Below are 21,265 nucleotides of genomic sequence, written 5' to 3'. Positions count from 1 at the left end.
GTGATTGACTTGGAGTTACATTGTGTTGTTTAAGTGTTCCCTTTATTTTTTTGAGCAGTGTATATATATATACACGTATATATATATATATATATATATATATATATATATACACACACACACACTACCGTTCAAAAGTTTGGGCCACTTAGAAATGTCCTTGTTTTTGAAAGAAAAGCAAATTTTTTGTCCATTAAAATAACATCAAATTGATCAGAAATAGTGTAGACATTGTTAATGTTGTAAATGACTATTGCAGCTGGAAATTGCTGTTTTTTAATGGAATATCTACATAGGCGTACAGAGGCCCATTATCAGCAACCATCACTCCTGTGTTTCAATGGCATGTTGTGTTAGCTAATCCAAGTTTATCATTTTAAAAGGCTAATTGATCATCAGAAAACCCTTTTGCAAATGTTAGTACAGCTGAAAACTGTTATTCTGATTAAAGAAGCAATAAAACTGGCCGCCTTTAGACTAGTTGAAACATCAGCATTTGTGGGTTAAATTACAGGCACAAAATGGCCAGAAACAAAGACCTTTCTTCTGAAACTTGTCACTCTATTCTTGTTCTGAGAAATGAAGGATATTCCATGCGAGAAATTACTGAGAAATTGCCAAGAAACTGAAGATCTCGTACAAAGCTGTGTACTACTCCCTTCACAGAACAGCGCAAACTGGCTCTAACCAGAATAGAAAGAGGAGTGGGAGGCCCCTGTGCACAACTGAGCAAGAGGACAAGTACATTAGTGTCTAGTTTGAGAAACAGATGCCTCACAAGTCCTCAACTGGCAGCTTCATTAAATAGTACCCGCAAAACACCAGAGGTATTGTGTGTAGGATGGAGAGAGATACACTTCTGCACATCTTGCCTCCAAAAGCACATGCTATTGCCATTTCATGAATATCAGAAGATTGAAAACAAGTAAATTCCTCAATGTCTATGCATTTCTCAAACAGCAAAATATATTTTCCCATCATATATTGAAAATAATAATCACTTTCACTTCAAAGAGCTCAGACACAGAAATGTAATAGGATTGTTTTATTACAGTTTTCTACTAAATTAATGACATCAAATCTGGAAGCATTACCACCTTAATACCTTCCTAAAAATGGAAAATACAGAAATGACTTGCTTACTACATCTGCCTATCCCATTCTGGTAACTTGAAAGATCAACACTTGGAAAATAAAAAGGTCAGATGGTTCACTAATAAATTGTAAAATCTAGACGCTATCAATCTATATAATACCTTTAAAAACAAATTCCATCCAAACTTTTCAGTATTCACCAAAGTCAAACCAGTGACAGTAAATCTGGGTCCATTGTTTCATTTGTAGCAGAGGCTATATTGACCAGCCTTACAGATGGTCCTTGATTCTGTGACACACAAGGGCCAGATATACTCAGTGTCTGCACCTATTACTTTCCACAGGACATAAAAGAAAATCAAATCAAAGTTTAAGAAAAAGGAATAATATCTTAAAGGTAAAGTGGATCTAAATACAATCGTATGTCTTTAGCTCGATTCCTCCGTAAAATGACGAGTAGCAAACACTTAAGTAAATCTGTCCCTAAACGTTCCATCTTCTCAATCAGTGTCAGAGGACCCGCTGGAGCTGTCAGACGAGGAAGGTTCACCCTTCTTTCTCTGCTTCTTCTTGTGACGTTCCTTCTTTTCTTTCTTTTCCTTTCTTCCTTTTTTCTTGTGGCTTTTGTGTTTCTTGCTCTTCTTGCTCTCCTCTTCGTCACTCGATGAATAAGACCTACGGAAGATTGCGCCATCCACAGTTATTAAACATACACTACGCATAATTATTTCTCATACATACTGGAGTGAAAAGAATGTGACGTACCTCTTTCTTTCAGACTTTCTGTCTTTACTTTTCCTCCTCTTGTGTTTAACTTTCCTGGTGTCCTCCTGGGGACCTACAGCAATCAGGACAAATACACAAAACCATTCAGACAAAACACTTGAATAAAAGTGAGAGCAACACAGTTGATGGAAGCCAAGGATTGACAGACAACTAAGCAGGGACTCGGTCATATAACTTTGTTATAACATAGTAACACAGCAGAGCCTGTTATAACAGTGACCAGAGCAGTGCTAAGTAGTCTGTTATAAAATAACTATTGTCGGTTGTACTGTAGACCTTTTTTTTTGTGACCAAACTTTTATATAAAAAAAGATTTTCTAGTTTTGGGGGGGCCTAATGCACAATATACAAACTCATCTCATTTAAATGGTTAGCTCGCATCACAGAGCCAAAAAGTAACAAATGTAGTAAGTAAAGAGAAAAAGGGGGGGGAAACTATTGCCTCTACCCCCTTCCCCCAATCAACATGTCTCCCTCCAACCAACCACCTCCCGCTCCCCCACCCAGAAACCATGTTTTCCACACCTTCCCACCCCCACAGAAAAATCCTTCCCATACCATCCCTTCCCCATGTGCCTAAAAGCAAAGAAAGATGAAAATAGGTACATATCTACTGAGCAGACAAAACATTAAGAACACCTGCTCTTTCTATGACAGACTGACCAGGTGAATCCAGGTGAAAGCTATGATCCCTTATTGATGTCAATTGTTAAATCCACTTCAAATCACTTTAGATGAAAGGAAGGAGACAGGTTCAAGATTGATTTTTAAGCCTTGAGACAATTGAGACATGGATTGTGTATGTGTGCCATCCAGAGGGTGAATGGACAAGACAAAAGATTTAAGTGCGGTAGCAGGTGCCAGGCGCACCGGTTTGTGTCAAGAACTGACACACTGCTGGGTTTTTCATCCTCAACAGTTTCCCGTTAGTATCAAGAATGGTCCTCCACCCAAAGGACATCTAGCCAACTTGACACAACTGTGGGCAGCATTCGAGTCAACATTTCAAACTTTACAGTTGGCACTATGCATTCAGGCAGGTAGCGTTCTCCTGGCATCCACCAAACCCAGATTTGTCCGTCGGACTTCCAGATGGTGAAGCGTGATTCATCACTCCAGAGTCCAATGGCGGTGAGCTTTACACCACTCCCGCCGACGCTTGGCAGTGCGCATGGAGATCTTAGGCTTGTGTGCGCAAATGCTCGGCCATGGAAACCCATTTCATGAAGCTCCCGACAAACAGATATTGTGCCGAGGTTGCTTCCAGAGGCAGTTTGGAACTCGGTAGTGAGTGTTGCAACCAAGGACAGACGATTTTTATGCGTACGTGCTTCAGCACTCGGCAGTCCCGTTCTGTGAGCTTGTGGCCTACCACTTCGCAGCTGAGCCGTTGTTGCTCCTAGACGTTTCCACTTCACAATGACAGCACTTACAGTTAACCAGGGCAGCTCTATGGACAGTGCCACAATGAAAGCCACTGAGCCATTCTACTGACAATGTTTGTCTATGGAGATTGCATGGCTGTGTGCTTGAAAGTATACACCTGTCAGCAACAGGTGTGGCTGAAATACAGAATCCACTAAATTGAAGGGGTGCCCACATACTTTGTATATATAGTCTATCAGTGAAGAGCACCTCTTCCAGGGCAATAGGATACACTGTATTTCTCCATACTCAGCCAGGGGCGGGAAGAATCACATCTAAACCAATTTAGGATGGGATGAAATGCTAGTGCCTGGAAATACAATTTAAAGTTTTGTACGGATATTCCTCCAACGTCTTTCCCTCTTTGTAAGTTTGATCATTTTATCCGGGATCACTTACCTTGCCATATACATTTCGAAACCGCACTATGGATTTTTTCACAATAGCCAGTAGTGGGAGACAAGGGAAGCACTGAACTCCAGAAATTCTGGAGTTATATATTCATTTTGACAATAAGAGTAAGCAACAACACATCTACAACACTGATCCTCAACACGGGGGCCCCTCAGGGGTGCGTGCTTAGTCCCCTTCTGTACTCTCTGTTCACCCACGACTGTGTGGCCAAGCACGACTCCAACACCATCATTAACTTTGCTGACGACACAACAGTGGTAGGCTTGGTCACCGACAACGATGAGACAGCCTATAGGGAGGAGGTCAGAGACCTGGCAGTGTGGTGCCAGGACAACAACCTCTCCTGCAAGGTGAGCAAGACAAAGGAGCTGATCATGGACTACAGGAAAGGAGGGCCGAACACGCCACCATTCACATCGACGGGGCTGTAGTGGAGCGGGTCGAGAGTTAAGTTCCTTGCTGTCCACGTCACCAACAAACTATCATGGTCCAAACACACCAAGCCAGTCGTGAAGAGGGCACGACAACACCTTTTCCCCCTCAGGAGACTGAAAAGATTTGGCATGGGTCCTCAGATCCTCAAAAAGTTCTACAGCTGTACCATCGAGAGCATCCTGACCGGTTGCATCACTGTCCGGTATGGCAACTGCTCGGCATCCGACCGTAAGGCACTACAGAGGGTAGTGCGTACGGTCCAGTACACCACCCAAGTCATAGACTGTTCTCTCCGCTACCACACGGCAAGCGGTACCGGCGCTCCAAGTCTAGGTCCAAAAGGCTCCTTAACAGCTTCTACCCCCAAGCCATAAAACTGATGAACCAGTAATCAAATGGCCACCCGGACTATTTACATTGACACCCCTCCCCCCCGTTGTTTTGTACACTGCTGCTACTCACTGTTTATTATCCATGCATAGTCACTTTACCCTTACCTACATGTACAAATGACCTCGACTAACCTGTACCCCCGCACATTGACTCCCTGTATATAGCATCGTTATTTTGTGTTACTTTCCATTGAATTTTTTACTTTAGTTTATTTAGTAAATATTTTTTAACTGCATTGTTGGATAAGGGCTTGTAAGTAAGCATGTCACTGTAAGGTCTACTACACCTGTTGTATTCGGCGCATGTGACAAATACACATTTGATTTGCGATATTCTGCGGGTTAAAGAAACCGGGATGTTAGTCCATCTACTGAGGTCAGAATGAATTTATTTGAGCTTTCTGTTAAAGTTTCTGGCAATGGTTTTATCTAAGGAAGGAAATATATCTAAAACCAAATATTTAAAATGGGAAACAATAGTGATTCCATAAGTAGAGATGACATCCTCCATCGGGGTCTTGAGTGGCAGTAGGGCAGATTTGGTTAGATGTATTTTACTTGAGATGGAGCTGAATTTGTTTATGTTCTTCAAAGTGTTTGGGAGGGATTTGAAATACACTGTCGAGATAAAGTCGGCTCATTATGAGATGACGTGATCCGTAGAATTTAGAGATATTGGTGTAATTTCTTTAGATTGTCGAATTGCCTGGGCCAGGGGCTCCATAGACAAAAATAGCAGAGGTGAGATGGGATCACGTTGCCTGCAACTTCTAGTTATACTGAATAGAACAAAGCATGTATTGCTTGTTATTACTATGGCTGACGGATTGTCATTTAGTATTTTAGTCATATTAATGAAATTCGAGCCAAGTCACAAAGATATGACCATTCTAGTCTATCAAAATCTTTTTCTGCATCGAGAGATAAACCAAAGCTCCTTGGGCTGTTCTATGATGAAGCTTGTAAGATATGTAATAGACGACAGATGTTAACCTTAGGATAATATTTGGTCCGGATGTACCAATTTGGGTAAGGTGCAAGACAGGACGAGAGAATTTTGGGAAAAAGTTTCATATCTATGTTTAGCAAATGAGAAGACTGGGTGGCGTCCTTACCTTTTTTTTATATATATATATAGCACTAATTTCCCTTTTATTTATATATATATATATAAATAAAAGGGAAATTAGTGCTGTTCTTACATCCCTTACAAATGAATCTTTGTAAACGACTGTGTTAATCATTTCGAGCAACAGTGGACCTAATTGGTTCCAACATTTTTAATAGAGCTCAGGAGGAATACCATCCCAACCAGGTGATGTGCCTTTATTGATGTTATCTAATGCCCTTTTAAGTTCATGGAAAGAGATTGGGCTCCCAGCAAGCCCGGCTTCCTCAACTGAGAGAAGATGAGTTCTTAGATCCTTTAAACGGGAATCAATCTGGCTTGCTGTGGATTTACAAATCAGGTGTACAATTCTTTATAGAAACGGGAGATTCTTTAGTTGATTAATTTGGCTTCGGATAGTAATTCACCTGATTCAGATTCAATCGTTGCAATATCCAGATCATTACTGCAAAGCTTGTTAGCCAGTAGATGACTGGGTCAATTACCATGGATGTAATGGTTGAGTCTAACTCGATGGATGGCAAATTCAGATACAAACGCAGTTGTATTGTTTTTAATAACGCCTTTGATGGCGTCCCATAAAATGTGAGGATCCTCGACTGAATTTTTGTTAATAATTACGAATTCATTCAATTCAGTTTCAAATTGGTCACAGAAAATTTGGATTTTGTAGTTAGGAAATATTAAAGCGCCATCTTGTGGCTCTTGTAGGAGAATCTGGAATTTGTATCTGGCAGTAGTAAGCATGACGATTAGATACGCTCATGTCGAATTTCTATTTTCTTGAATAAAGAAAATAAAAGCGTAGGCACGTCATAGTACTGAATCGATTCGGGAGAATGTTTTGTGCCTGTTTGAATAGGAAGTGCACTCTTTTGCTTTAGGGTTATGAGCTCGCCAGGCATCAATGAGGTAGTAATCAGAGAGTACATGATGAGCCTTGGTTGCTTATGGATTGTAGTTGGTCTCATTAGATTTGTTCCATATGTCCAGAGTGGCATTCATGTCTGTACCAATAACCAGTTGGAATTCAGTTCATTCTAACAACATGCTGAGCAGAGATTCCAAAATGTAAAAAAAGTTTTGACCTTTTGAGTCTTTTCCATCCCGACCCAGCTTGTCATTAGGCAGATCCTCCTGCTCGTCCTCTGTACTCTCTTCGCTGCTTGTACTGCTTACGTCTAGGACAATGTCTTTCCGGGGGTCCACACGCACAAAGTTACGGCACTCGAACGTCAGGTGGCCCGCTGATAAAATGACCAGAGTACAAAAGTGAGTGAAGAAGGGAAGTACCTTAGAATGAAAGTGTATCTAGCACAGAATGATTATGGCACACTCAGGGGTCAGGGGACAACAACAAACATTCTGGAGCTGTATTCACAAGGCTTGAATATGTAGAGTTAGACTAGAGACATAATAAAAGCAATAAAGATGACTTACGGTAACCACATTTCTTGCACCCAGCTCTGATGTTGTCCTTATTGGGACCTGCAAATGAAGTGAAAAATGTAATCATTGTGAAATGGGACAATTTATTGCTTTGTTGAAGTCTCGCAAAAACGTAGGCCTGTATATTCTGATTCCTTCTTATACTGAACATAAATATAAACACATTATGAAAAACAAAATTAAGACTTTACTGAGTTACAGTTCATATAAAGAAATCAGTCAATTGAAAAAAAATTATTAGGCACTTATCTTTGGATTTCACATGACTGTTGGTCATAGATATCTTTAAAAAAAAGCTTAGGGGCATGGATCAGAAAACCAGTCAGTATCTGGTCTGACCACCATTGTCATCATGCAGCGCAACACATCTCCTTCGCATAGTGTTGATTGTGGCCTGTGGAATGTTGTCCCACTCTTTAATGGCTATGCGACGTTTCTTGATATTGGCGGGAACTGAAACACTCTGTCGTACACGTCAATCCAGAGCATCCCAAACATGCTCAATGGGTGACATGTCTGAGTATGCACAGGCCATGGTAGAACTGGGACATTTTCAGCTTCCAGGAATTGTGTACAGATCCTTGCTACGTGGGGCTGTGTATTATCATGCTGAAACATGAAGTGATGGCGGCGGATGAATGACACGACAATGGGCCTCAGGACCTCTGTGCATTCAAATTGCCATCGATAAAATGCCAATTGTGTTGTTTGTCCATAGCTTATGCCTGCCCATACCATAACCTCACCGACACCATGGAGCACTCTGTTCACAACGTTGATATTAGCAAACCGCTCACCCACACAATGCCATTCACGGGGGTTGTGAGGCTGGTTGGACAGACTACGAATGTATCTAAAACGGTGTCTTATGGTAGAGAAATGAACAATTCTCCGGCAACAGCTTTAGTGTGGGCATTCCTGCAGTCAGCATGCCAACTGCGAGCTCCCTCTAAACTTGAGACATCTGTGGCGTTGTGTGACAAAACTGCACATTTTAGAGTGCCCTTTTATTATCCCCAAAGGTGCACCTGTGTAATGATCATACTGTTCAATCTGCTTATTTATTATACCACACCTGTCAGATTGATGGATGACCTTGGCAAAGGAGAAATGCTCACTAACAGTGATGTAAACAAATTTGTGCACACAATTTGAGAGACATAACCTTTTTGTACGTACAGAACATTTTTGGGATATTTTATATCAGCTCATGGAACACGGGACCAACACTTTACATGTTGCGTTTATATTTTTGTTCAGTGTATATGATTCACATTGAGATAACATAACACAGCTGTTATCAGACGAATGGAGAGACTAAAATGCCATACACAGAATATGATCAAAATAACACTAGCTAGCTATTTAAAAACATTGAACACAATCATACTAGCCACTCGGATCATAGTCGCTCGGCTAGCTAACTAGCAGTCCATAAGTTCTGCCAAAAAGGCAACTATAAGATAGTTATAGCTAGCTACCTCCAATTTCCATTAAAATATTAATACCGAGGAGTCTTATGTTAGATCAAACATACCTGGTGCAGCCATTATCACACTTTATTGCAAAAAAAAAAAACCTTGTTGCGTTGATAAATTTCGAACCACTTCCCTGTGGGTCCTCTACAAAACAGGTCCGGTAGGAAACATAAAATGGTTAGTGGTAAGTATCATCTTTGGTAAAAATAATTATAATAATTAAACACATTTGGAGCTGATTTGACTGACTACTTGAGAAATAATTCGCTCATACTAATATTTCTGACGCTTATTTTTTCAGAAAACGTTCATAATTAGTGTTCTCTCGAGATAAATTCGTGAGCTTCCCTTTAGCTAGCTAGCTACTGTTCCGTATAACGTTTTAGGGGGGCGGGGAGGGGGTTGATCGCAATGTAACACACGGACCAAACCACACATTTTAGGGGTGTGTATGGAAATGATAATCCATCAATGTTTTAACATATGTATATTTACGACATATTTTCATACACATATTTAATAAGTTCATTGATATTTGACATATCACCCTTCAAACAAATATTAGGGAAACTGCTTCCACGCATCGACTTGGTAAATGCCGTTCACACCCCATTGCCTCGAGGTAAACAACGCATTCATGGTTTAACAACATGGCGGTTCAGTGAGCTGTGCGTGCGACACATTTAGATATTAATCTCTAATTTGCAGTCTTTGCGAAGTACTTAGTGTTGCATTTTCGGAAAAATATATTTTTTTATACTGCTGAAAAGATAACAGATTTTTGGTGTCGAGTTGTCCGTTAACGTCACCGACAAAATGAGCAACATTTACATTCAAGAGCCTCCAACAAACGGAAAGGTGAGCGCGAGCTTGCATGCCAGGGGTCCTGTAATTAGTTCCTCTGAAGATCACAGTCTGCACGAAGTACAGTACGCTGGCTAGCTAACGTTCTGCCAAGCAGGCATGTGGCCTTGGTATAAAGTGATATGCTTCTATCTTCTCAGGTTCTGATCAAGACCTCAGCTGGTGACATCGATATTGAGCTGTGGTCCAAAGAGGCACCCAAGGCCGCCAGAAACTTTGTCCAGTTATGCATGGAAGGTAAGGATTGAGTGCCTGATTTATATCTACTAGCAGGTTAAAATGCAAGGTCACTCAACAATACTAATGTACTTATAATGTATACTCAAAATCTTGGTTAACCCAGATCTGAAATCTTACGGAATTCTGTCCGATTTTGTTTAGTCTGTCCTCAAGAGATTAGTATACTCACCATTTCACATTGCACACCAGCTTATTGTAAATGTGTACTGTTCTCTTCCACAGGCTACTATGATGGAACACCATTCCATAGAGTGGTGCCAGAGTTTATTGTCCAAGGAGGAGATCCCACAGGATCCGGGACCGGGGGAGAGTCCGTCTATGGACGCCCATTCAAGGTTAACTTTCACTGTCTCCATCACCTTATTATCTCGCATCATGGTCACCCAGAAAATGTATAGGCTAGTTATAAACTCAACTTTTCTACATGAAACCTTTGTCAGCTCACCCATTATTACGGTTTCAGACTTCCACTAACAATGAGACAGTGGGGCTGATTCTTGTTTTGCTGTTGTTTCTGTCCCCCGTTCCCAGGATGAGTTCCACTCCAGACTGCGTTTCAACAGACGTGGTCTGGTTGCCATGGCCAACGCAGGGCCCCATGACAACGGCAGCCAGTTCTTCTTCACCCTGGGTCGGGCAGATGAGCTCAACAACAAACACACCATCTTTGGAAAGGTAAAACGCCAAAAGAAGATCAATGCATCTTTATGTTTGGAAAGCTTTTAGTATGCAGCATTTGTCCTGTAAGTTAATCTTCCTTTCCCCAATGCAGGTGACAGGTGACACAGTGTACAACATGCTCAGGTTATCCGAAGTGGAATGTGATCAGGAGGAAAGACCTTTAAATCCACACAAGATACGAACCACTGAGGTATGTATGTCTTGTTATGGGTTTACGTCACACAATAATCTTTTATCACTTTGACCATTCATTTGTTTTACATGTTTTTCCAATTCTGTCACACTCTTGTTACTTTATGTTTTTTTTAATGTCTCTCTGCAGGTGTTACATTCTCCCTTTGATGACATCATTCCACGTGAAAGAAAAAAATCCAAAAAGGATGAAGACAAAAAAGAGGGAAAGAAATCTCAGTCCAAAGCAACAAAGTAAGTGTTTAATTGACTATTATACACACTTTCTCTGCTCCTCAATCTGTTGCTGACTCGGAAGCGTGGTACTGTAGTTATGAACAGTCGGACTCTGGACCTATTTATTTTGTCAGGAACTTCAGTCTGTTGTCATTTGGAGAGGAAGCCGAGGAGGAAGAGGAAATGGTAACTCAAGTCAGCCAGGTAATTAGAACATGAGCAGTCTTATTGTTATTCTGCGCTTCAAATCAAACTCGCCATCTTTATGCCATCAGTGTCAATCAGATACATTACACACATTGTTTCTTTTCATCCAGACACTGAAGGGGAAAAGCAAAAGCAGTCATGACCTGCTGAAGGATGATCCGCTGCTGAGCTCTGTCCCAGCGGTCAACAAGTAAACACTAAGATACCGTAGAGACACCATGCTCTGCTGCCTCAATTTATCCTGTTTGGATGAATGAAAATATATTATTCATGTTTTTCTGAATCTATTTGTCTTGTGTTTGAAGGAAAAAAGCCAAAGGTGGAGCTGGAGAAGCAGCAGAGGTATGCTCTTATTCCTTCATGTGGTCTGTTCAATCAACACACCATGCACCACATTAATAATGCACTCCGTTCCACTTGTTGGGAACCACCTTTTCTCTTGAGTGTTCTTCATGCCTTCTTTCCTCTCTCTCATCTCTCTCTTGTATTCAGGGTGAGGATGATGAGGCTGCGGAGGGGGATGCGAATGGTGACGAAGAGGAGTATGACTCTGACGAGAGGCAGGAAATGAGAGAGAGGATCTCTAAGAAGCTGAAGAAGATGAAGGAGGATGAGAAGAAGAGTACCGACCCCAGCGAGGAGGACAGAGGAAAGAGGGCCAACCGCAGGTAGATTACACTAAAATGACATACCCTGCATTCCATACGGCCACTTTTGCACCTTTTTATTTGGGGAATGTTGTTTCATCTAATAGCGTTGTTTACGTTAATTGTTCGTCAGTGTTCTGAGTTTAGGCCCCTTTTTGTCTTTACCACAACATCTCTGATTAGAAATCTGACTTGGTGTCCAACAGGTGGCGGTAGCGTACAAGAGAAAGTGATGTCAAATCAGTGGTACAGTAGTTGTAATTCTTTAGACTGGCCATGGGGAGGCGATGTAGCACTGCATGGACAAGGGAGCTCAGTCTGTCTCTGCACTGGATATACTACTGCTTTAAAAGCCCCAACTCAATGTCCAGCTAGTTGACAGGTTGGTTCAGTTCACAAGGAAATCCGTGATAAAAGAGACAGAGCTTTTCGTTCAATCTGTTCCGATAGGTTTTCAAAGGTATCTTGTGATAATCGTGATGATGCAGTATGACTGAACATACCAAAGGACCTCGTCGTAGCGATAGAGCAGTGTGATTCAGCGGCTTTGAAGTAATGGCCATCATTAATCCTATGGACTGGCTATGTCGTAGGCGACATACCAACACTGAAAACTCAACAATGACTCCTTACTCCTTGCTCACTACTGTAGCTAAGTACAGTGTTAACAAGTGACAAGATAATTACAATGGCAAACGCCATCTCTGATTAAACACTGATTGTTGTAAAATACATTTTTATGGCAATTACTTTTGGTGACCATGAATGAATGAATCAGAGGGTCGGAGGTACTTATGCTGGGTGATTCCTCATGAAAATATAACAAAAAATATCATGATTCTTTACATTTTCAAGAAATGTAATCCATAGAAGAGTCCTTTGGAGGAAGGATTGTTGACATATATTTGACATTTGTATCTATAGCATAATTGTGGAAAAATGTATTAAAGTTGGTATATTTGTGACATGTTGGCATTACTCAGGCCTCCTTTTAAAGCTGCAATATGTAACATAGAAGTGTGTGTTATAGATCTGCCATTCTCGTTGAAAACAAGTCTAAGAAGCAGTGAATCTGTTTTATGTGTGCTATTTCTATGCTTCCCGTTCTTAAGTTTAAGTTTTGTGTCTTTTACCTACGGTTTTGAACACCAGCTGAAAGTACAATATTGTTGGTTATGGAAATTATATTTCACAGCTTTTTAGATGGTACAATGATTATCTACATTATACTTGCTTGTTTTGTCACAAAACTAAAATTAAGCGAACTGTTAGAATTTTTACAATCAGGAAATGGCATAGTGATTTCTGCAAAGTGCATCTTTAACGATTCCATAATGTTTCGTCTGCAGGTGCTACAAAGCAAACATTGGTGTCATATGAAACTTTACCTCTTGCTCTGTAATATGCGTAGCATTTTCATTTCAATAACAATTTTCTTACATGAATTAATTCATATTGAGAAATATTCACATGAATATTGAACATATACCATGAGCAATTTAGACATATGCCATTAGAGATTTAGGGAAAAAATGCTATATATTGTTGAACATAAAAGACTCTATTGGCATATCGAAGTTCCGGTGAGGGATCTCTGCTAGTTTTAAAGATGTGGCCCATTTTTATACAGAGAAATTGGCATAGTAGATAATGTAACCAATCCCAGCCCTCCTTTTACTTGTGTCATAGCACATCCTGTATCACCAGCAGAGGATGATCATTTTGACATTCACGCTGTTGTTAATGCTTACATATTGGATCTTAACTCTAAAAGTAGAAGAGATCCCACTGTGGAATGTTGATATGCCCATGGAGTATATTATGTTCAACAATGTATATAAAAAAATATAAAAATCCCAAATCTAAGATTTGGTGTTTTCGATTCATGTTTGTTTTTCAATATTCATAAATGCATGTAAGAAAATTGTTATTGAAGTCTAAATGCTACTCCTATTACAGTAAAGCTTCATATGACACCAATGTTTGCTTTGTAGCACCTACAGATTGAACATCATGGAATGTTTAAAGGAGGCCTGGGTAAGGCCAACATGTCACAAATGTTGTCACTAAACTTCAATTCATTCTTTCTCAATTAGGCTTTAAGATACAAATGCCAAATATGTCAACATTCCTTCCTCCAAGGACCATTCTATGGATTACATTTTGTGAAAATCCCCCAAATCATGGTCTTTTTTGTTGTTGTTCTAGTCTCATGAGGAATCACCATGCTAGGGTGTTGATGAGGACTAGTGACACCCTCTCAGCCAAGCAGAACCCCCTCACTGCTAACACACACTCGCCTCGGGCCACTGGCCCCACATCAATGAACTCAGCCTGTCCACTGCAGCCAGGTCCCGCTAGGTGGAAGAGAAATGCTGTCACCCGCACCACATGCCTTACTCCACTGTAGGAGAGGCAAACATCAGTCTGCCAACACTGTGAGAGAGAGCAAGCAAACAGGGCTGAAAGAGAGTCAGACAGACCGAGCCGGGCAGAGAAAACGGCTGTGACAGTTTTTGTAACATCAAGGTTGTTGTCCAAAATCAGTTACTGGTGGAGGAAACATAGTGTTTTTAAAAGCATGTGACATGGTTGTCTCAATGCCACTGCTGATTACCACACAGAACCAGCCTTATCATAAACTGTTATCTAGCATTGTGTTGTGTTACCTCTCAATTACCCAATGGGATAAGGACTCGGCCCCGGCCCCGGCCCAGCCAGTCAGCTGTGTGTGTGTGTGTGTGTGTGTGTGTGTGTGTGCGTGTGTGCATGTGACTGACAGGTAGGCCGATGCAGACAGACTGTAGTATATTAAACACAAGCGTAGATTGTTTGGCTGTAGGCCTGTACCCCAGCACCGTGGTTTGTGTTGGCACAGAGTCAAAGAGAAGGCTGGTAGGTAGAGTACAGTGTTGGGCCGGGACAAAGGGGGCATTGTTGAAGAATCTCTCCTCTCTGTCTCTCTCTCTCTTTCTTTCCTCCTTTCTCTCTGAGATATTGTTTCAGACCACAAGAGTGTATTTTTATTGTTTGGCCCGCTGAGTAATTCTTTTATGCTCAACTGCAGGGGATAAAACTGAAGGATGGTCGTGGGTGCTATCCAGCAGGCCTCAGGTGGAGACGTTAAAAGTCAAGTTTGAGACGACCGCGAAAATTAGGAATCTCACGGAAAAATATTTTTCACATCTACACAAAACTTCTTTACCATATTGCCAGGCAATTGTTTCCCGTTGTTGCCAAACGGCCAGACAACATTCCATTTTCCTCAGCATCAAGTGACGTAATCAGTCTGAGGTGTTTTCAGGAGAGATCTAAAATCATAATGTATATTTACTATGACAGGATGGGAATTGAAGAGGGAACTGTAATTTGGTCCCGTCCATTAAAGGAGAGGGTAATAAACCTGGAAATCTCTAGAAATACTCAGACTGTTTGGTTGGGTGCGGACAGTTTTTACAACACCGGTATATACTTACCACATCATTATCCATTATTGTATATCAACCCCATGATACAGCTATATATAGCTATATATCAATCCCTCTCACCTCCACAGCATTCACCAGAGAGAGATCTGAGCTCAACACCTCGTCACCATTCCTATTGATTAAATCCGGTCTCTATATGAAGTGCCTGGGGCCTCTTTGCGGGAGTTCATAAAAAAAAAAAAATATATATATTGAAGCGAGTCCCAAAAGCAGTGCATGTGGTAGCCGACTAGCCGCCACTTTTGTTAAACCCGACGGGGCATGACTGGGGAAGCAAAACGCTTCCATATGGCTCTGGGACACAGCCTTAGTTGACTGGCTCTGCCAACAAGACCCTGGCTCTCTTGCGCTCTTTCTCTTCTCTTTCTCTCAAGCGTGCACTCTCTCTGCCTTTCTCTCTCTCTCTATTTACACTGAGTCTACCAAAAAATTAGGAACACCTTCCTAATATTGAGTTTCACCCCCCCATTTTGTCCTCAGAATAGCCTCATTTCGTCAGGGTATGGACTCTACAAGGTGTCGAAAGCGTTCCACAGGGATGCTGGCCCATGTTGACTCCAATGCTTCCCACAGTTGTGTCAAGTTGGCTGGATGTCCTTTGTGTGGTGGACCATTCTTGATACACACGGGGAACTGTTGGGCGGGAAAAACCCAGCAGCGTTGTTGCAGTTCTTGACACAAACCGGTGCGCCTGGCACCTACTCAAAGGCACTTAAAAGGACAGGGGGTGCTGTTTTCACTTTTGGGGAAAATCGTATCCAATTTAAACGGCCTCGTACTCAATTCTTGCTCGTACAATATGCATATTATTATTAATATTGGATAGAAAACACTCTCTAGTTTCTAAAACCGTTCTAATTATTTCTCTAAGTGAAACAGAACTCTTTTTACAGCCCATTTCCTATCCGGAAGTGAGATTTCCAAAAGCGAGGTCTCTCTTCAAGAGCTTGTCTATAAAAGGGCATGTCACTTATGACTGTAGAAACACGTCATACACCTTCCCCTGGGTGTCATGCGGAAGTGAGAGCAGAAATGACTTGATTATCTCGTTCTGGGATTGAATACAACCTCTTGGAGTGAGAGGTCCGCCATTATTTTTTTTTGGAAGGCGCGAAGTTGGACCTGGAATCGCCTCCTGGAAAACCGTCGTTATAGGTGAATATGATCTCCGGCTTCGATTTTATTTGATACATGTCACAATATCATCCTAAAGTATGTTTTTTCAATATAGTTTAATTATATTATTGAAATTTATTCGGGACTTTAGACGTGATGCGTTGGAGGAATTTGTTCAAGAAGGAGAGGTTAGCGCCGCACGGCCAGTGTGCTTGCTAATTCAAGAGGGAAATAGTTCGTTCTGGATCCAAACAAAGACGGTTCTGAACAAAGGACCCCTTGTACAACATTCTGATGGAAGATCAACAAAGATAAGGACCCAATTTGGGATGCTATTTCATATATCTGTCGAACTGTGCTATCGCTACCGTTTGCCTTGAATCAATGCTGTTGTGTGATAGCTATTGTAGTAAGCTAATATAACGATATATTGTGTTTTCGCTGTAAAACACTTCAAAAATCGGAAATATTGGCTGTATTCACAAGATCTTTGTCTTTCATTTGCTATCCACCATATATTTCTCTGAAATGTTTTATGATGAGTAATTAGGTAGTTGACGTTGGTGTCTGTATTTACTCTGGCTACTCCCGTGCTATTTCTGACTGTAGCTATGATGGTAGCAGTAATGTAAAACTGATTTATAGCTCAAATATGCACATTTTTTGAACAAAACATAGATTTATTGTGTAACATGTTATAGGACTGTCATCTGAGGGAGTTGTTTCTAGGTTAGTTAGGTTGGTTCTAGGTTAGTTAGGTTGGCTTTGTGCATGCTACCTGCATGCTACCGGTGCTGTGAAAAATGTCTGTCTGTCTTTTGTATTTGGTGGTGAGCTAACATAAATATACGTGGTGTTTTCGCTGTAAAACATTTTAAAAATCGGAAATATTGGCTATATTCACAAGATCTTTGTCTTTCATTTGCTATCCACCATATATTTTTCTGAAATGTTTTATGATGTGTAATTAGGTAGTTGACGTTGGTGTCTGTATTTACTCTGGCTACTCCCGTGCTATTTCTGACTGTAGCTATGATGGTAGCAGTAATGTAAAACTGATTTATAGCTCAAATATGCACATTTTTTGAACAAAACATAGATTTATTGTGTAACATGTTATAGGACTGTCATCTGAGGGAGTTGTTTCTAGGTTAGTTAGGTTGGTTCTAGGTTAGTTAGGTTGGCTTTGTGCATGCTACCTGCATGCTACCGGTGCTGTGAAAAATGTCTGTCTGTCTTTTGTATTTGGTGGTGAGCTAACATAAATATACGTGGTGTTTTCGCTGTAAAACATTTTAAAAATCGGAAATATTGGCTATATTCACAAGATCTTTGTCTTTCATTTGCTATCCACCATATATTTTTCTGAAATGTTTTATGATGTGTAATTAGGTAGTTGACGTTGGTGTCTGTATTTACTCTGGCTACTCCCGTGCTATTTCTGACTGTAGCTATGATGGTAGCAGTAATGTAAAACTGATTTATAGCTCAAATATGCACATTTTTCGAACAAAACATTGATTTATTGTATAACATGTTATAAGACTGTCATCTGATTAAGTTGTTTCTTGGTTTCTTTGGTTTGTTCTAGGTTAGTTTGGTTGATTTTGATTTTGCTACCTGTGCTGTGAAAAATGTCTGTGCTTTTTTCTATTTGTTGGTGAGCTAACATAAATATATATTGTGTTTTCCCTGTAAAACATTTAAAAAATTGGACATGTTGGCTGGATTCACAAGATGTGTATCTTTCATTAGCTGTATTGGACTTGTTAATGTGTGAAAGTTAAATATTTCTAAAAAAATATTTTTTGAATTTCGCCTTTTCAGTGGAATGTGGGAGGAGTTCCGCTAGCGGAACGGGGGGCTAGACAGGTTAAATCTTTTGTCTTGCCCATTCACCCTCTGAATGGCACATATACACAATCCATGTTTTTAAAGAAGGCTTAAAAATCCTTCTTTAACAAGCCTCCTCCCCTTCATCTGTACTGATTGAATTGGATTTAACAAGTGACATCTATAAGGAATCATAGCTTTCACCTGGATTCAGCTTTTCAGTCTATGTCATGGAAAGAGCAGATGCTCTTCATCTTTTGTATACTCAGTGTATATCTCTATCTCTCCCCGTCTTTCCCCTCTTCTCACTACCTGGTCGTTCTTGAGAGATTAGCCCTGAATTCAACCCTGAATCAGGAAGAAACAACTCATGTCAGGCCCAACGTTTAACTTGTTTCTATGTACTCTGTTACTAGAGAATAACCATGACCAGTCTTTTTCCAATCTTAATCATGTTTTAACTGAGAAATATCTTTGTTTGGGCCTTTTTAAGGTCTAGGCCTGTCAGCCAGTCCAGGGGGTGGTCTGTCTCAGTGTGTGTGAAGAAAAGTCTGTAATGACTGTTGATCTTTAACAGATTGAGATGTGGCCTTTTCCTGACTGACTAGGTGACTGAAGACCTGGTCACCACGACGACCCAGTACCTCTCCTGGAGGAGGGCTGGCCAGACCGTTGTTGTTTCACTAGACGTTCCTTCAGCAGACAATGGAACTCGCAATTAACTGGGACAACAGACACCAATTATCTAAGCCCAAGTGGCCTTACCCTGGACACCAAACGCGCACACACAAGTGACACTGTGTGGCTAATTGGCTGCACCTGTTTGTTGTGATTGGTCATAACCCAGGGGTCTCTCAGAGAAAGGTAATGGGAATCAGGAAGCACTGGACTCTAGTGGAGAACCGCTGTAGATAATCCAGTTCCTGGCAGCAAGGTCCTGTGTGTTTTGGAACTGCCAGGTCTACACATCTCTGCTGGCCCGACCTTGCATGTCTATCCAGCACGGAGCACTCTCTCTGACTCTCTGTCTTTCTCTCGCTCTCTTCTCTTGCTTTCTCTGTCTTTCTCTCTCTGTCTCTCTCTTCCTTCTTTCTCCATCTGTCTGTCTGTCTCTCTCTCGGGAAATAGATCTGTGTGTTTAGGACTCTTTATGTGTTTGATGGGCTGAATGGAATGAGGAACCTGTGGGGAATTTAGCCTACTTGGTAGGAGAGGGATACACACATTGCTTCTCTCCTTCTCTGCACAGTCATGCAGATTCTTGTCTGTGCTGCTGCTGGTGCTGTGGTCAGATTCCTCCTCACCGTCCTGCTTGGCTTTGAACCAAGCCGAAGCTCGAATCCACTATATGGTGCTTGCCTACGGAGCAGCAAGGGGAACTGCCCCTCCCTACCTTCAGGCTATGCTCAAACCATACACCCCAACCCGAGCACTCCGTTCTGCCACCTCTTGGCCGTCCAACCCCTACTGGGGGGTCAGCTCCCGCTCAGGCCAGTCAAAGCTTTTCTCTGTCCTGGCACCCCAATGGTGGAAAGAGCTTTCCCCTGACACTAGGACAGCAGAGTCCCTGCCCGTGTTAAGGAGGTGTCTGAAGCCTTAAAAAAAAAAAAAAAAAAAAATCTTTGAAGAGTTAAGACATATTATGTACTTACTATGATATGTGGTTGTCCCACCTAGCTATCTGAAGATTAATGCACTAACTGTAAGTCGCTCTGGATAAGAGTGTCTGCCGAACAAGAGTGTCTGCCGAACAAGCGTGTCTGCTGAATAACTCAAATGTAAAGGTTTAGATATTTTTGTAATCCTACTGTTTGTCATCCCAATCTCTATGGTATACCAGAGGCCTGGTTTTGACTACTGCTCCGAGGGATTGGAATCCCTCCCTCTGTCTGTCTGAGCTGAGGGTTCCTCTTGGGAGCTGGCGGGGTTAAAGAGAGAGAGCGAGCGGCTGACTGGGCCGTAGCCAGTCACTTTGTGTGCTTTCTTTATGAAAAGTAAATCATCCACAGCACCCTGGGTTTCGCTTATTTGAATTGTCCGAATGAGCGACAATCGCTGGCAGCCCCTGAGAGGCCGAAAGCCGCCTGGCCCAGCAGAGAGGAATGACGAAAACCTGTTCCTACTTCAATCTGCTCAGAAAAGAGGAGAGGGAGGACGTTTAATGTAGATAGGCTAGTCCTAGACATGCGTCTCTCTCTCTTCTCTGTCTCTCTCTTTCTTTCCCCTCCTTCTCCTTCGTGTTGTGGGATGACAGTCCCAGTCCTTCCCTGCTGGCAGGTGGGGAGGTGCTGCTGAATGGCTGGCATTGTGCTCCGGTTGGGAAGGAGGGTTGAAGGAGGTGGAGTGGAGGGGATGGATGGATGTCTCTTGACTCCCCCACCCCCCCCTCGGCTGATAGATCTGAAGGAGGGAGGGAGTCAGAGAGAGAGAGAGGGCACACTCTGGCATCTCGTCAAAGCCTGGTCTCATTAACACAGAGTGTGTGAGAGAGAGGCTGGGATGGTCCTGCTAACAGAAGGCCACTGTATTCACTACTGTGTTATTTTTCATCTGGCTAAATGAATACCCATGGAGACCTCCCCTTGGGCTGGTTGAAACTAGTGCTCACCTTGTGGTGTTTCTGCTATTTTTAACTGTACGGCTCTGCTCTGGCTCATTCTCATTTGTTAGCAGGTCTGTTTTGGAGGACGTTTGTGACATCTTGCCACTTCTTGAAATCTGATTTTGCGTATTTACTCCGGCTATATACGCTTTTATATATACACTGCTCAAAAAATAAAGGGAACACTTAAACAACACAATGTAACTCCAAGTCAATCACACTTCTGTGAAATCAAACTGTCCACTTAGGAAGCAACACTGATTGACAATACATTTCACATGCTGTTGTGCAAATGGAATAGACAAAAGGTGGAAATTATAGGCAATTAGCAAGACACCCCCAATAAAGGAGTGATTCTGCAGGTGGTGACCACAGACCACTTCTCAGTTCCTATGCTTCCTGGCTGATGTTTTGGTCACTTTTGAATGCTGGCGGTGCTTTCACTCTAGTGGTAGCATGAGACGGAGTCTACAACCCACACAAGTGGCTCAGGTAGTGCAGCTCATCCAGGATGGCACATCAATGCGAGCTGTGGCAAGAAGGTTTGCTGTGTCTGTCAGCGTAGTGTCCAGAGCA

The 21,265-nt window shown here is 41.7% G+C and overlaps 2 protein-coding genes across 3 annotated transcripts in view; one reads left to right on the top strand and one right to left on the bottom strand.

The window, feature by feature from the left end:
- Positions 1-1,485: 1,485 nt before the first annotated feature.
- Positions 1,486-8,968, bottom strand: srek1ip1 (SREK1-interacting protein 1). The gene is made up of 5 exons (XM_038970546.1): positions 8,663-8,968; positions 7,117-7,164; positions 6,765-6,923; positions 1,861-1,933; positions 1,486-1,770 (listed from the first exon to the last, which is right to left on the bottom strand). The coding sequence occupies exons 1-5, from the start codon at positions 8,673-8,675 to the stop codon at positions 1,596-1,598; spliced, it is 468 nt and encodes a 155-aa protein (XP_038826474.1). The 5' UTR covers positions 8,676-8,968; the 3' UTR covers positions 1,486-1,595.
- Positions 8,969-9,216: 248 nt separating this feature from the next.
- Positions 9,217-21,265, top strand: part of cwc27 (CWC27 spliceosome associated cyclophilin) — a 56,079-nt gene continuing 44,030 nt past the window's right edge. Inside the window, exons 1-10 of one of the 2 annotated variants that reach the window (XM_038971122.1) lie at positions 9,217-9,461; positions 9,608-9,704; positions 9,930-10,042; positions 10,239-10,382; positions 10,480-10,578; positions 10,711-10,814; positions 10,931-11,000; positions 11,114-11,193; positions 11,309-11,345; positions 11,496-11,671. In XM_038971122.1, coding sequence (XP_038827050.1) covers positions 9,420-9,461; positions 9,608-9,704; positions 9,930-10,042; positions 10,239-10,382; positions 10,480-10,578; positions 10,711-10,814; positions 10,931-11,000; positions 11,114-11,193; positions 11,309-11,345; positions 11,496-11,671 — 962 coding nt within the window. In that variant the 5' untranslated portion in view covers positions 9,217-9,419. The remainder of the gene's footprint in view (positions 9,462-9,607; positions 9,705-9,929; positions 10,043-10,238; positions 10,383-10,479; positions 10,579-10,710; positions 10,815-10,930; positions 11,001-11,113; positions 11,194-11,308; positions 11,346-11,495; positions 11,672-21,265) is intronic. The other variant, XM_038971120.1, reaches the window with a different exon arrangement.

The sequence above is a fragment of the Salvelinus namaycush genome, chromosome 31, assembly GCF_016432855.1.
Source record: "Salvelinus namaycush isolate Seneca chromosome 31, SaNama_1.0, whole genome shotgun sequence".
Taxonomy (NCBI): domain Eukaryota; kingdom Metazoa; phylum Chordata; class Actinopteri; order Salmoniformes; family Salmonidae; genus Salvelinus; species Salvelinus namaycush.
The sequence above is the reverse complement of the archived record's forward strand: the minus strand, read 5'-3'. Positions and strand labels throughout refer to the sequence as shown.